At 41.3% G+C, this 15,007-nt stretch overlaps 3 protein-coding genes across 6 annotated transcripts; 1 reads left to right on the forward strand and 2 right to left on the reverse strand.

Moving 5' to 3' along the window:
- Positions 1-1,598: 1,598 nt before the first annotated feature.
- Positions 1,599-4,414, forward strand: trim35-13 (tripartite motif containing 35-13). Its single transcript, XM_078269385.1, has 6 exons — positions 1,599-2,000; positions 2,932-3,027; positions 3,123-3,353; positions 3,446-3,468; positions 3,560-3,678; positions 3,768-4,414. The coding sequence occupies exons 1-6, from the start codon at positions 1,599-1,601 to the stop codon at positions 4,304-4,306; spliced, it is 1,410 nt and encodes a 469-aa protein (XP_078125511.1). The 3' UTR covers positions 4,307-4,414.
- Positions 4,408-11,014, reverse strand: slc27a1a (solute carrier family 27 member 1a). 4 transcript variants are annotated; one of them, XM_078269381.1, is made up of 13 exons: positions 10,882-11,014; positions 10,089-10,256; positions 9,602-9,996; positions 8,699-8,869; positions 7,400-7,469; positions 7,209-7,300; positions 7,011-7,120; positions 6,688-6,897; positions 6,476-6,602; positions 6,232-6,369; positions 5,784-5,948; positions 5,528-5,674; positions 4,408-5,418 (listed from the first exon to the last, which is right to left on the reverse strand). In XM_078269381.1, the coding sequence occupies exons 2-13, from the start codon at positions 10,253-10,255 to the stop codon at positions 5,261-5,263; spliced, it is 1,950 nt and encodes a 649-aa protein (XP_078125507.1). In that variant the 5' UTR covers position 10,256; positions 10,882-11,014; the 3' UTR covers positions 4,408-5,260. The 4 variants fall into 4 exon arrangements, with proteins under 4 accessions (XP_078125507.1, XP_078125508.1, XP_078125506.1 ...); XM_078269382.1 differs by having other exon boundaries at positions 10,612-11,014; XM_078269380.1 differs by having other exon boundaries at positions 10,608-11,014.
- Positions 11,015-11,129: 115 nt separating this feature from the next.
- ptger1c (prostaglandin E receptor 1c (subtype EP1)) lies at positions 11,130-14,783 on the reverse strand. Its single transcript, XM_078269384.1, has 3 exons — positions 14,602-14,783; positions 11,733-12,650; positions 11,130-11,613 (listed from the first exon to the last, which is right to left on the reverse strand). Exons 2-3 carry the CDS (start codon positions 12,648-12,650, stop codon positions 11,395-11,397), a joined length of 1,137 nt encoding a protein of 378 aa, XP_078125510.1. The 5' UTR covers positions 14,602-14,783; the 3' UTR covers positions 11,130-11,394.
- Between the last annotated feature and the right edge of the window lie 224 nt (positions 14,784-15,007).

The following is a 15,007-nucleotide window of genomic DNA, read 5'->3' on the forward strand; positions in this document are numbered from 1 at the left end:
CCAAATTAAAACAGCTATTAATGTACCTACTTTAACCAGAACAGCTTTTCAACAGCTTTTCAACCCTAACTTTAAATGACATTATGTAAATATTTAAAACACATAAAGCTGACTTTAGATAAAAGAAATGCATGTTAAAAGAAATATCTGTCATCTGTCGAGTGGCCGCATTCAGAGCCACTACTAATCTGGCAAGGCCGTAGTGTGTGTGTGTGTGTGTGTGTGTGTGTGTGTGTGTGTGTGTGTGTGTGTGTGTGTGTGTGTGTGTGTGTGTGTGTGTGTGTGTGTGTGTGTGTGTGTATGTATGTGTGTGTGTGTGGGGGGGGGGTTGTTGACTCTTTTGGCTGTTCACTGTTACACTATTAATGGCTCTGAACTGCTGAAGGAATCACATTTTCCCTTTGGCATCTTCACAAGACTTATTTGGTCAGAGATTGCTCTGGGTGGTTGAATAAAAATAAAGTTTTCCTACTCACAATGTATTCTAGACCAAATGACTCTTATTGAACTCTTTATCTGTAATTTCTGTAATGATGACATAGCTATGTCTGGCTGTGATATGTAAGAAGGCTTTTATGGGATTGTAAACATACAAATACAATTATACCTGACATGATACCTGTCTATACCTTATTATTGTAAAACTTGACATAATAATATCTAAAGCAATGCCAATATACCGGATTGTGTAGCTAATGTATGCTTGCTAAAGATACAGTGCACAACAATACAAATGTTCCACCTGCATGGTTCAAAGATGACTGTGAACCCTAACAGCATGTGTGAGATGTAAGCGTTGAAGTAGCACTGGTCTACACAGTGTTTTCTAATGGCAGGATTGTTACCTTTCTCTCTCTCTATCTACACACTCGTGCCCTATTTCTGGCACCGCATTTGTTCTACTAAACTAACACTCACAACAAAATACTGGATTAGAGTACAAACAGGGTCAGCTTACTGTTAAATTCTTTTGAAATTAACAAATTAACCTTTAAGACAACCATGCTACTGTGTACACACTGTGCTTTGAAATACCCTCTATTTGCCCTTAAGTGCTGTTTTATTCCAGAAGTGGGATTTGACTCTGATATTTAAAAAAAATAACCACGTGTCAACTCTTAAAAACCTGTTGCCCAAAGCTAAACTTGAATGTGAAAATATCCCAATGGTCAGCAGGAGGACATTTCTTTACACACATAACTTCAGTCCAAATAGATTACTTCTGTCTATTTATATCCTCACCCTGAGTCTTTTTTTGGACATTGTTTCTCTGTGAACTCTTACTGTGACGTTTTTTCAACAGACTTTTAGCATATCATACTCTCTTCTGTTATCATTGGGTTAGTCAGGCTACTTTTTGCTCTGTGCTGTACGGATACAGTGTCTTAAATGTTAAGCCAATTCGCCATTTGTTTTGTGGTGTGGTGTTTATTTGAGAACACGCAATGTGCATTCTCAGCACAACACAGCATAACAAGGGATATGCCTTTGGGAGCTGAGGTATCAACACTTATTTCTGAGGTCAAGATGAGGTAGCCTTCCAGAGAAATGGGAGGGGCCTCGAATCCTGCCTTCTCATCAAAGCCCTGTGACGAAGAATGGCCACCAGACGTGCTCATCTAGAGGATGACCTTTCCTGTCCAATTTGTGGACATATTCTCAGTCAGCCAGTGGTGCTCAATTGCAGACACAGATTCTGTAAAGCCTGTCTAAAAGACAGCTGGGAGACACAAGGCAGCGAGGATTCACACTACTGTCCTCTGTGCTGGCGCCGTGCCTCCATGGATCAAATTGTGGTGAGCTCTGTGCTGGAGAAGTCCTGTGAATCCTTCAAGCAGGACAGAAGCAAGAATGACCCAGAGGCTTGTAAGGAGCATGGAGAAAAGCTCACATTGTTCTGTTTGGAGGACTTGGAGCCAATCTGTGGTATATGTGGGAAAGCAGCTGCACACACTGGGCACAGGCTCTATCCCATTGGGGAAGGTGCTCATGACTGTAAGGTGAGTTAAATTTACAGGGTTGGTCATCCCAGTATTTCAAAGTGATAACATATTTTCATTGTTTGAGCTGCATCTCTACAGCATCAGCTAATTTACCAAAAACCTTTGATGATGATTACAGCTGTAATGAATTAGGATGACACATCTTTCGAAATATTTGTCACATTGTTTGGATGCTGAATTTGATGAATGTCTGTGTAGACTGCCTAAGGTCAACGATATAACCATACCCACAACATTTGGGCGAGCCTTCACAATTAAAATGGGAAGCTAATTCAATTCATTTGTCAATCATAGTTGATTAGCATGACAAGAAATGAAATCTCAAAGGCTATCCATCATTCAATAGATGAAGAGGCACTTTGTACCTGGACATTGTTTTAATGTACAGCTGTCAACATTTTGAAAATACATTAAAATATATGTGTTTTTCACCTATTTTATTTTATTACTCCCTCTGTGCTTCTCTAAGCCTGATATGTTTGTGAAGGTGTTCGGCAGATTACATTCACATTCTAAAAATAGATTTATATTTTTGGTTTGCCGTTTCCATGGGGGTCTAGAGAGGACTGAAACTTGATTCCCAAAAGGTTTCTGTGACGTTTCATTCTACTCCTGCCCTCCTCGGCCTTCTCACGAGAATAGAAAAACCTTGAGTACTAATGTGAAATGAATCGTTTGTTTGCCATATTGTGTCTCCGTCTTGATTCAAAGTTGCATGAGCTCAATTCTGCTCATGTTACCAGGACATTAGATCATTTTCCATGGATTTGCCCCTTTAATTTTATGCTGCTGTATTGTGCAGCTTACAGGGAATGCTGCCATGGAAGAGTATGTGGCAGCTGAAAGCCCCACATTGTGTGACAGCTCGGGCCATCTGCCAGACTGACCTTGTTTTTAAATGTTGATGCCCTGTCACTGACTTTTTTAGGAGGAACTGAAAAGTGCGCTGTTGCCTTTGAAAGAGAAGTTGCAGCTCTACAAGAAGGCAAAAATGGCCTGTGAGGAAATGACAGAACATGTCAAGGTACTGTCAGTTCCATCAGTACATCATGTTACTTTGAACGTACAAGAGCCAAGGTGTGGAGGCAATGATTACCTATCAATCATGTTTCTTTCCAGAACCAGGCTGAACATACCGAAACACAGATCAAAGAGGAATTTGAAGCCCTTCATAATTTCCTGAAGGAGCAGGAGACTGCCAGACTTTCAGCTTTAAGGACTGAGAAGGAGCAGAAGAATCTAATGGTTAACCAGAGGTTTGAGGAGATGAGCAATGAAATTACATCTCTCTCCAACACCATCAGATTAGTGGAACAGGAGATGAAATCTCAAGATATCCCATTTCTTAAGGTAGATGACACTGTTGCCTCAGACAATTCGAAAAAAAAACAAATCTTAACCAGAAATGGTTTTAAGTTGTTCTTTTCAATTTTTGTTTTCAGAATTACAAGGAAACAATAAGGAGGTAAGTGGTAATGCCACATCTAGGATCCATCTAAGCATATTTTTTTTTAGGAAAATATAGCTCTCAATAACTAACTGCTGTATCTTTTCAGAACTTGGCAACCTTCTCTTGAACCACAAATGATTGCTGGTGCTCTGATTGATGTGGCCAAGCACTTGGGCTCTCTGAAATATAAAGTGTGGGAGAAGATGAAGAGTATAGTTAAATATAGTGAGTTCCTCAAACAATAACTAGTCATGTTTCATTGACCAGTTCCTTTCCTGCCACTTTAGTAACTTCTCGTATTTTTTTCTCTCAAGGTCCTGTGATTCTGGATCCAAACACCGCAGCTAGCTGCTTCATCCTCTCAGAGGATCTCACAGTTGTGCAGAACTCTACCCAGATTTTCAAGCTGCCAGACAACCCAGAACGCTTTGACATCAGTGCTGAGATGCTGGCTGCTGAGAGCTATACCTCTGGACGCCACAGCTGGGATGTGGAGGTAAAGGACAACACCTATTGGGTGGTGGGAGTAGCCAGTGAGTCCATCAACAGGAAGGGTAAACATGTGCTGACACCAGCAGAGGGATTCTGGACAATAAGGTTTCGCAACGGAGAGCATAAGGCCTGTACTGCACCATGGGAGCCGCTGAACATGACTAAGAAGCCAGAAGTGATAAGAATAGTTTTAGACATGGACAGAGGCAAGGTGACCTTTTATAACCCTGGAGAGAGAACACCTCTCTACACCTTCAAAGATATTATCACACCCAGAGCCTTTCCCTACTTTTGCTCTGCCTGCAAAGAGCATCCACTGAAAATCCTACCTACAAGGATACTCTTGTCAACGGACAACTAATTCACAATGGAGTGAGACATATTGCCAACCATTGTTTGTATAAAAATCATCTTATGATGCTTGTGAAGGTTATTTTCTGAATGAATGACATAAAACAAACATAGGTTTTAAAATATTTAATTTGAGTTACAACAGAAAATGTAGTCTGGAAGATTGGAAATTGTAAATAGCCTTAATACCCATATATTACACTGATAAGATTTGTTACATAAAACGAGTCACCTGTGTGACTCAGCTTTGCATGACACAAAATCACTACTGTGATATTCACAATCTTTTGAGCTCCTTTCCAAGAAAAGCACTAAAAATTGAAACACTATCTGATGTTTAATATAAGGCACATACAGTTACCAACGTTTGTGTAATTGCAAACCTGTGCAAAGTGTTGTTCAGAGGTTCAAATATGAAAAGTGAGATTAGTTTTCCATTGCATTAAAAAAAACTATGGTTAGTGTTTTTAGTAATCATGTTGAAGTGTTCTTTCAGGCTCATCCAAACACACGCCAGTAACGTCATAGCTTCACACTCAAGTATTGCTTAAACCTAAATTGGAATATACCCTGTAACATAATTTGACTTGATCCTGACCCTTGCTGTCCTGACCACATTATTGTAACATGTATTCCATTTCAAATGAGTTATGGGAGATACCCACTCTGTGTGCGGTGATGCTCAAAGGCTTTTTGAGGTGTTCATTTAATAATTAAAAACAAGTTATTAAAGGGTGAAAATGCCCTCATATTATGTCCTGGTGTGTTACTCATAGTGTTAAAACATCATATGTAACAATACTCTGTCTATTTAAGTAGTCCTCTCAACTCTGTTCCCTGAAAGGTTAAAATCCTGGCATGTGGTGCACCAAGACTGACTGATCCCGACACCAGCATATGTTATCCTCTCTCTACAGCATCTCTTTAACTGAGGCACAATGACTGCCCTGCTATGGCCTCCATGTCATAGAGACATTCTTCCCTCCGCTATGGCATTGTATAGCTCCTCATCTACAGCCTCATAAGATGCAGCTCTAGTGTTCAAAAAGTATATCTGGTCAGTGGTGAGACGTGGGTCATATCCCTCACTCTGCAGCCTGGTTTTCTGGATTTTAAATGTACCTATGCAGGAATACAGAGATACATAAAATTAATTATGATTTGTTGATATGAAATCATCAGTGATGGTTAACATTTTTAGAAACTCAGGAAGGATATTAGGATAGTGTACCTGTGGTGTCCACATGTGGGGAGATTCGCAGAAACACGGGGCGAGCATAAGAGGGAAGAGCGTGCTGGACTTTCTGCAAGAAACCTTTGCAGTCAAAACTCCCTGTAGTGTCTGCAATGGCAGCCATGCCTGCCTTACCTTCCACACCTAGTATGACACATGGAGATAAATGCTTGTCAAAGTAGTGAGTACAGTCAAAAGCAATATGCATTAAAGAGAAATGCGATGCTGAAGAGCATACAAAGTTAACCATCACCTGGTACTGCCACGCCATACACAGCCACATCAGTCTGACCCAGAAGACTGCTGAGTACGCCCTCCACCTCGGTGGTGGAGACATTTTCTCCTCGCCAGCGGAACGTGTCTCCGCCGCGGTCACGGAAGTACATGTAGCCCATTTCATCCATCACCAGCACGTCCCCTTGCGTAGACATATAGATAGCAAGACCTTGGGTCAAAAACTCCATGTCTGGTCAAAGTATGGCTAAACAATCACTATCATAATCACAACACATTACCCCTACTGAGCGGTGACAACGGAAGCTTGGCAATCCGAGATTGCCTATATTTTCAGTGTTTTATCTTGAACATTTAAAAGACTCATTGCACATTTTTTTAAATGAGCACTGCAAGCTGTGTTGAGTGTTATGATGCATTATAACAACAACATATATTTATTTTGAGAATCAATAAGGACTGGTAACCTGATAAATATGCAGAATCATTTTTCTTGAACACATTGTTAGCTATTTTCTTCCTTGTAGCATCCTGGTTAGCGTAGCCATCGAAACGCCGTAATGGGTCCTGTTGGTTGATACGGCCCACCAGAAGCCCTGGCTCTCCTGCAAGACATGGAGGAGTCTCATAGGATTCTTTCAGAAGATCAACAGTGAATCAATTACATACATCTAGAAAAACATCCTTATTGTAAAGATTAACATTAGTTACCAGGGCGGCAAGGCACACAGAGTCCCCGGCTGTCACGAACCAGCTCCATGCTGTCCTCGTCCACCATCACCAGACGGATTGGGTACACGTTGGGGAGAATGCGACTGTTGAATCCACAGGCTCCCACCTGGAAGGACAGAATTCTGATCAACTTTGATCCAATTCACATTTGATCAGTGTAGACACAGACAAGTAACACAGTGATCGCTGACCTTGCCATCCATGTTGGCAATGCTGCAGTTGCACTCAGTTGCTCCATAGAACTCGCCGATCTGCGCCACCCCAAAACGCTCTGTGAAGGCCTCCCACACACTGGGGCGTAACCCATTCCCCACTGCCAGCCGAACTTTGTGCTCTTTTTCTGACGGCCGTACTGGCTGAGACAGCAGGTAGCGGCAGATTTCCCCGATATACTGCACTACCTACAACAGGAGAGCAGTGTTGTTTATTGTGGCTTGTTGAAAGTTAATGTTTTATAGTTATTGATTTCATAAAATATGGCACTTCTCAATATTTTCCGAGCATAAGCGCTTACAGTGCAGTTGTACTTAATGCAGTCTTCCCAGAAGCGGCTGGCAGAGAATTTCTTCTTCACTACCACAGTGAGGCCATGGATCAGACACTGACCGACTCCCATGATATTACCTGGCAAGAAGAGAAAGCTAACACTTCAGTTATGCAAACTGAAAAGAGAAAACCGTATTCATCAAGAGCCTGCCATCATATACAGTACCTGCTGAGTGATAGAGTGGCAGGCAGTCATAGATGATGTCAACGGGGCTCATGCGAAAGGCAAAATACCCAAAAGCAGCAATTCTGTAGTAACTGTTGTGGGATCACAGGAGAGATTGTCAGACATCTATCATTAACTGTACAGCAACTGTAACAATTCTGGAGATGGATGCCTTTTTGTGAGTAACGTACCGACTGTGTACCACGATGGCAGCCTTGGGCATTCCTGTGGTGCCAGATGTGTAAATATAAAATAGACGGTCTGCAGAAGAGAATACAATAGAGCATTACAAATTGCACACTGCAAGTTTAAGAATCAATACAGGTGTCTTCACAGCATTTCAGTCACTGTTGAAATGCCATCAGTGAATCCAAAGAACGACATATAGTCATTGTTTTCATTCCACCTCATGTTTTCCTGGGCAACACAGACCTCTAGTCTGATTGTTAGGGTATATCTGGGGCTCACACCTTTCATGCTGACTTTTATATTCATTCATCAAAGACAGATTAACTACTGTAGGGGTGTAAAGAGTCACCAATACGAATCGGCTGCTGGCCCGGTTGTAACGTTACAAAGCTTTGCGGTCAATTCAACAAAGCTGCTGCGGTGTGTGGTCATGTGTGTGTGAAACTTGGTCATTCATGTTCGTGGTGATAGGGATCAGCCAATCAGCGCCCTTTTTTTGGGTTTGCAGAAAAAACACCCGTATGTGCCGGCTGCTACAGTAGGCTTTGATTTTAGAATTAACGGTGAAAGTGGCTGAGAGGTACATACAATCAACATCAATAGCAATACAATGTGGATATTGTGGAGTGTACTAGCTGCAGTCTGTGAATCATCCATCCACATATGCGTTCATAAACATGTAAGTAGACTGATACAAATATAAACAGATATGTATTTCGGTGTGTTAAGTTTATATTGACATTTATATCTTCGAAGATGTTCATTTAGAATATATTACATTAGTATAAAAGTCAGCCATCCGCAACGCTCGCAACACTAATATTGTGCTCATATGTGTACTCAAGTAATACTGTATATGATTATTATTGGAGTGCCCACAATGGCTGTGTTACTGTCTCTAGGATTACAGCAGCAAGGAGGCGGTTTCATTTAATATTGAGCTGATGTGTTTGTTATTTGGTTATACGTGGCTAGCTAATGAAGCTTAAGTTATACTATTACAGTAGCATGTCCTAGCTTTGCTATTCCCTGGTCCTTTTTACGAAATATATATTTAATTGAATTCAAAATGACTCATAGCTCTCAAAGTATTCAACTCATCACGCTTGAGTCACATAATTACTGGGAATCAATTTCAGTTCAGAAACTAAACAGTAGAGTAAATTATTTACAAAAACATCAGGTCATAATCCAAACACAGTATAAGGAAAGTTTAAGTTTAAAAAAAATAACTACTAATTAACATACAGATCAAGTCTTACAGAGTCACAGTTTAGTTCAGTGATAACTAAGGTACCCACCGTTCATGCCTTTGGGGGGAACACAAGGTGAAGGGGGATGTCTAGGCGAAGAGGCTAAAATTGGATCCAGAGGTTGAGCACCCAGTCGGGCCTGATGTTCTGCACTGAGGTCTCCTCCTGTACTAAACCGTACCATGGACTGGCTGATAGAGGAACTGATCTCCAGCATGGCTGACATCCAGTAAGAGGAACAAGAGGGAAATAGGAAGAGAGGACACCAGTCAGGTTAGAAAGTACTGTAAATAAATTTTTTTATATATATTTTGAGTGAAATTAATATAATTATATGCTGCAACAATGAGACGTCATTGAATGATTTTTATTTTATTCCTGAAGCCATGATGCCTATAAAAGTAAAGAAATGAAAACATCACAGAACTGTGTGACAACATTAAGACAAAAGCAGAGAAAACTGACAACTGAGGAATAAATAGAGTGCTTTTTAAATAATACAAACATTGTTAAGCAAATATAGTAAAGTCAAACACAGAAACCACAGAGACAAAAGGAGTGACATGATTGTATTGTAACAGAGAACCAACATAATCAAATGTTAACTAACTTCAAAAATAGATGGTAATGTGATCACCAACAGCATGCCCTGACCACATGACATGCTGGAGACACAGTCATTATCACAGTTTATGTTCCACACCAAAATTAATATTAAAGTGTGACACAACAGGATGAAGTGCTGACCACCTCATCTGATGTTACACACAAAATGGTATTTAAACAAGAAATGTGTTGCTGATTTTAGATATCATTTCACTTTTAAATACTTTGCTGATTAAGAGGTAAGATAGTATCCTGTAAAATAGCATTTTAGAATGCACCCCTACATTTGAATTAACACCTACTTTCTTAATGGGATTTTTCCTACCTTGTTTAACACATTCTTACCATCAGCAAGCTCAGCTCCGAACACAATAGCCCGTGACCCTGACACCCCGATACAGTGCAGGAGGGAATCATGGCGGAGATTGAAGTTGATGAGTGCAGCCTCCACCCCAACCTTGGCCAAGCCCAGCCAAAGCGCCACCTGTAACGGCCTGCTTTCCATGAAGAGGGCCACCACATCCCCTGAGACCCAACCCTGACCTCTTGCCCAATGGGCCACTGCATTAGACAACTCGTCCAGCTGGCTGAACGTCCATGTTTCCCCTGTGGCCTCATAGATCAGTGCTGGTTTATTTGGGTGCCGTTTTACTGTCTTGGCGAATATGGAAGGAATGTTACTTCCATTGCGCATGTAGCGCCATAAAGCCGTCTTCACTCTCAACAGCACATAGAGGCCACTGGTGAGGGTCAAAGGAGGGAGACAATTAGACATTAGGTAAGTAAGGATGTAAACCCATGAGCAAGATATATTTGGGCATATTGATCTTACATGATGTCTCTCTTGGCGGTGCGTGCTGCAATGTAGAAGTATTTCCAGCTTCTCGTGCCCAGATAAATTCCAAGGCCTGCTGCTAGACTCCAGGACCAGGACACCCCGAAGAGACGCAATAGTCCCATGGACCCCAGAGAGGCTGAGACACTCACCGCATTGTGCATTCTTGTCATGGAGGAAATGCAGAAAGATGGGCTTTTAGGATAGAATGGGCATAACCTGATGCCCACATAGGTTTTCCTCAGGAGGTTGAATTAACTTACTGTACGTTAGTGCAGGCTGGTACACATAAATAGGCTACACACTTTGTTTTAAGATGACGTTAATAGCTAAAACAACTAGCCTAACAGTTATAAAAAAGCCAGAAGCAGGGTTACAGTTATCACACATCAACAAGCTCACATTTAAGCTGTAACGTTACATAAACAGGCATCACTACAGGTCACATAACGTAACGTTATGGTCGTCAACTTAAACGCAATATCTAGCTACATCCATGCATAGCACGTAACTCACCTACGAGTCAATAGACAGAAGCGACGTCACCTTTCACCCAATAACCCCGCCGCTCAGCACAACTTTTGCGGAAACTATCGAGTATTGAAATCTTCCTCCGGATGTCGACAGCGTCGAGAAGATATTCAATATATCGTTTTTAAAGGAAACCAGTAGTTGTTGTGTTAAAACTCTTTTACAGTTTACGTTAGCGCGGTTGTTGTTAACGTTAAATAATGTTAGGGCTAGTAAACAACTTGCATTCAAACGATATTTGGAAATATGTCAAACGTACGTGAGCGAGTCCTGTAGGCTGACATCTACGGGGTAGAGTTCATTATTTGGGCCCGAAATGCAAGAGTGATCGAAAACTGTATGAAAGCAGTGAAATACAGAGCGAATCAGGCTATTTTCTGTACTCCATATTGAATAGAGTCATTGCCAAAAAAGCACCGCCCACCCCGGGTGTGAGGCTTCTCCAGCAGCTCAGCCATTTGCTACACGCGGCGCTTGTCAAGCTTTTCTCAATTTTGATTGGACAATAATAACTCCGCCCAATTGCCCAACCACCAGTTTTGCAGGTGGCTGCTATTGATAGTAGCACCGGCACAGACTACTAACTAAATTTTGGGAAATGTTGGGAAAGTCTGTTTAAATCCCTTATTCACACTGCTACCGTGTAGACGCTTGACTTGCTGAATATGGACCTCACTGAGCCCTGTTAAAAAATAACACAGCAAAGTTTACATTTTTCACAACACACAAATACTTTATTTCAGTAGGAGGAAAAAGTCCAAGAGCAACATGGTCAGGCCTGCCTGTGTGTGTCTGCACAGGACCTATTTTCTGTAACTGTGGGTCTCTGTGTGTAGAAAGCACAACAAAGTCTGAAAAGCACTGCCTTCCTCAGTAAGATGTAAACCCAAGGGTCCAAGATCTGATTCCAAGAGGCCATACGTAAGCCCAGAAGAATAAATCCATCTTGGGTTGATGTTCTTTGATTGAACTGCATCACAATAATATGGATCTATATTAAAGGACACACAGAATCACTCATGAGGTGTATTACTTTATCATCTACAATATTCTTAATAAATACCTTCTAAAAACAAATTCTGCAATCTAAAAAAGTAGTTGGCTACTCACAAGAAAGGGGCTCCAGCATACACAGGAAACCACAGTGATCACTGCCAGTTGTGCCATCATCTCTACATCCAATGCACAAAACAAGGAGGAAGACGTGGACGATGTACGACGACAGTGAGCTGCTGATTTTGTATTTACATTGTGGGACTTCATTCTGGCTTGCAGCAATGCCAGACCACTCAGGATGTTGCAGAGTAGGGAAAGAGCAAGTGCAGTGAGGCCCAGGCATGAGAAGGCCAGAGCCAGGTTGGTGTCAGCTGTAGACTGCGGACCATGGATAGGCAAGAAACACCATGTCCCAGGAGACTGGGTAGTGTAAGTCCCCACAGCAAATAAAGGTAGAACTGCCAGAACAAGTGCAAGAGAGGACAGAAATAGCACAACTCGCCACACATGAGCCACTGTGATCATAGCAGCATGGAAAAAGGGCTGGGTGATGGCCACACAGCGCTCCACTGCCATGGCACAACCCAACAGCAAAGGGCATAAGCCAAAAAACACCATACTTGCCCCAAAAATTTGACAGAATTCTTTGTTCGGCTTCTCGGCCTGTATTTTATACCTCTGATCTATGTGCAGATACAAAGCAAAGGCGCCTAGGATCACATGACCTACGAGGTCAGCCAAAAGCAAAGCCACTGTTAGTAACATAAATGGTGCTTTGGATTGGCGGCGGAATCGGACTCGGGACTTAACCAGGATGCTGAGAGCCGTGAGGTTGGAGATGGCACCAAATGTCATAGTGAAGCAGGACATCCCTAAACCTGAATAGTTGACTGGGGGCCAGGTGCTGTTGTTCAACCAGGGACTTGGCTGTTCAGAAGAGTTGATTTTCAGGTTCTGGTGTAGGATAGACGGCATAGAAGAGGTAGAAAACAAAGTCACGAGTATGGGCGGTGTCCTCATCTTCAGTGTCATCTACAGAGATTTACAGGCAAAGTTAAAATACTTTTATTAGTTCAAACAAAGACACTGAGTGATCATTTTTTAGCTCCTGGCTCCCCCCAGAATAGGAGGACATAACTCCTATTCTGTTGTCTAAAATGTGTTTCAAGTAATTCACAGACAGCAGGACAACAGAGATATCTTAAATGCAAAATTGTATACTAATGAATGCTATGATAAATGCTTCTCTGGGCCTCTCAAAAACTGATTACAACAAGTGGTCTGCCAATGACGTGGGATTTAGACCTTAATTAGAAGAGCTATTACTGCCCAGGCAATATTGAAGAGAAACCCTGCCATTTCTCATGACTGCAAACTTTAAAAAAAAACATGTCATTCTTGACGTTCTTGGCATTTGTAGGATATTGTAAGGATTGTGCAAGGTGTTATTGTCTTCACTACAGTTTACAGTCACAGAGGTTGGAAATATTTGTAGCGAGACACATGACAAAGGCCTCAGGCCATGTTTGAATACAAAACATACTATATGCACCTTAGCCAAGTGGATGAGAAGATGTCACCATACATTGTGTATTTCACAAAATGTTTCTTTCCACTCTTCAGATCTCTCACCTGCCATAATCCTAACTTGTTTATTTATCTTTTGCTCCTGCTCCACAACTCCTCACTTAGCTAGTTCCTTAACTCATTACTCCATTTCAGGTACTGGTATTTTGGTTTTTGCTGAACTGTTATAATGCAATCAGTGTGCCTCAGTTTATCTGTGTTGGAAAGAGAGAGTTTGGGTTTTTAAATTGTGGGTTACATAATACCTTAGAATCAATCCCCTATTTTTGAGCTAGTTGCCATTTAAGATGCTTTGAACCAAAACTAAAGAGAAACTAAACTCATGGATGATTTTAAACAGCAACTCATGGCACAACTGTCTTGTATTTGCTTTGCTACTTAATATTTGTTGTCATTCAAACTCATCCTATTATGATACTGCATGCATCAGCCACTATGCTTGATATTTGTAACAGTTTCATTGATTCTTACTCTCCAGACTCAGCCTTTTCACAGAGGCACAGCAATAATGAGCACAGACTCTCTTAGTAGGTATACATGGATGGAAATCCTAGAAGAGCCCTCCAGTGGGTTCCAGGAGCAGAAATGTCTTTATATAAGAAAACAAGAAGTCAAAACTGCGGCTAAAATTGATCTGGTTCTTTTCCATCTCCTGACCAACATAATCTTTTGAATCTCGAAACCTGTCTGCTTTGTTAGCAACCTCCACATAAACTGTTGAGTATCAAGACCTCCAAAGGCTAAAAAAGACCACCTGAAGCCTGAGGGGAAATTAATAAACTCCACAGTTTCTCATGTGTCTTCACCAGTAACTCACAGCTGATCGAGCAGTCCATTTGTGTTCATTTATTTATATTTTGCTTTTGCATTTCTTTCTGTTACCTCTCTCTTACTTCGTCAATAGGCTATGTACAGAGAGAAGTGTTTTCCCTGGAGCGTGTGATTCCAGGGGAACTGCATGATTAAAAGGAATTCAGGGATTATATTAAGTATTGGGAGGATGTTATAGCAAAAGAAAGTTGCCTTGTTGACCATGATATAATTTACCATGACAGATTCTGTATCTTTTCTCAAACATCAAGGCTGTTACTTTTTGTCTGCTCAGCTTGTACATTTTTCATTTTTCACATTCCTTGTGACCAGGGTAACTTATGCTTTGACTGAAATGTTATTTCACTATCTGACCTCCTCGTCTTATTTGTTTTCTGTAAGCTGTACCATATGAGCTGTTTCATTCATAATGAAAGTGGATGAATTAGATACAATCAGGGAGGAATCCAGCTTTCCTAGATCCACCTTCCCTTAGACTAATTTGCTGCCACAGAAGAATGTGCTAAGTATGTTATCTATGAAGTAAATTACCATGAAACGGTTATGAATAATAAATCAAACTTACCACCACATGCCTCCGGATGAACACTGGATTATTTGGGATGGCGTAGAGTAAATGAGAGCTGCGTGATTGGCCACGTTTAGTAATCACTATTGTTCACAATCAGTTGCTCTCGTTGTCCTCTCTTTCTTTCCCCCTGCCTCTCTGACAGATTCTCATTCTCCCTGGTCCGGCTTGTTCTCTCTCCAGAGGTGTGGCAGCTTTTTTATATATGCATGCCCCCCCCCCCCCACTGGATGTGGTCTTTCCATCTATTTATCTTCACTGCTGATCCTTTGAACCAGAGGGGATCTCAGCCATCACTTTCATTTTGCAGTATTGATCCAATGCAAGCTGAATAATTCAACAGTGAAAAAAGTCAGCTATTGCTAGCATTTTCTTATTGACTGTACTTTCTCAAATTCTCACT

This window comes from Sander vitreus, chromosome 15 (assembly GCF_031162955.1).
Source record: "Sander vitreus isolate 19-12246 chromosome 15, sanVit1, whole genome shotgun sequence".
In the NCBI taxonomy this organism is placed as follows: domain Eukaryota; kingdom Metazoa; phylum Chordata; class Actinopteri; order Perciformes; family Percidae; genus Sander; species Sander vitreus.

Excerpts from the sequence above, each read along its gene's own strand:
- trim35-13 (XM_078269385.1), top strand. The coding sequence starts at position 1,599 with ATGGCCACCAGACGTGCTCATCTAGAGGATGACCTTTCCTGTCCAATT. Across the intron at positions 2,001-2,931 it reads AAGGTGCTCATGACTGTAAG|GAGGAACTGAAAAGTGCGCT; the intron begins GTGAGTTAAATT and ends TGACTTTTTTAG. Across the intron at positions 3,469-3,559 it reads TACAAGGAAACAATAAGGAG|AACTTGGCAACCTTCTCTTG; the intron begins GTAAGTGGTAAT and ends GTATCTTTTCAG.
- slc27a1a (XM_078269381.1), bottom strand. The coding sequence starts at position 10,255 with ATGCACAATGCGGTGAGTGTCTCAGCCTCTCTGGGGTCCATGGGACTA. Across the intron at positions 9,997-10,088 it reads ACCGCCAAGAGAGACATCAT|TGGCCTCTATGTGCTGTTGA; the intron begins GTAAGATCAATA and ends GACCCTCACCAG. Across the intron at positions 7,301-7,399 it reads GCCATCGTGGTACACAGTCG|TTACTACAGAATTGCTGCTT; the intron begins GTACGTTACTCA and ends ATCCCACAACAG.
- ptger1c (XM_078269384.1), bottom strand. The coding sequence starts at position 12,650 with ATGACACTGAAGATGAGGACACCGCCCATACTCGTGACTTTGTTTTCT. Across the intron at positions 11,614-11,732 it reads TATGCTGGAGCCCCTTTCTT|ATCCATATTATTGTGATGCA; the intron begins GTGAGTAGCCAA and ends CCTTTAATATAG.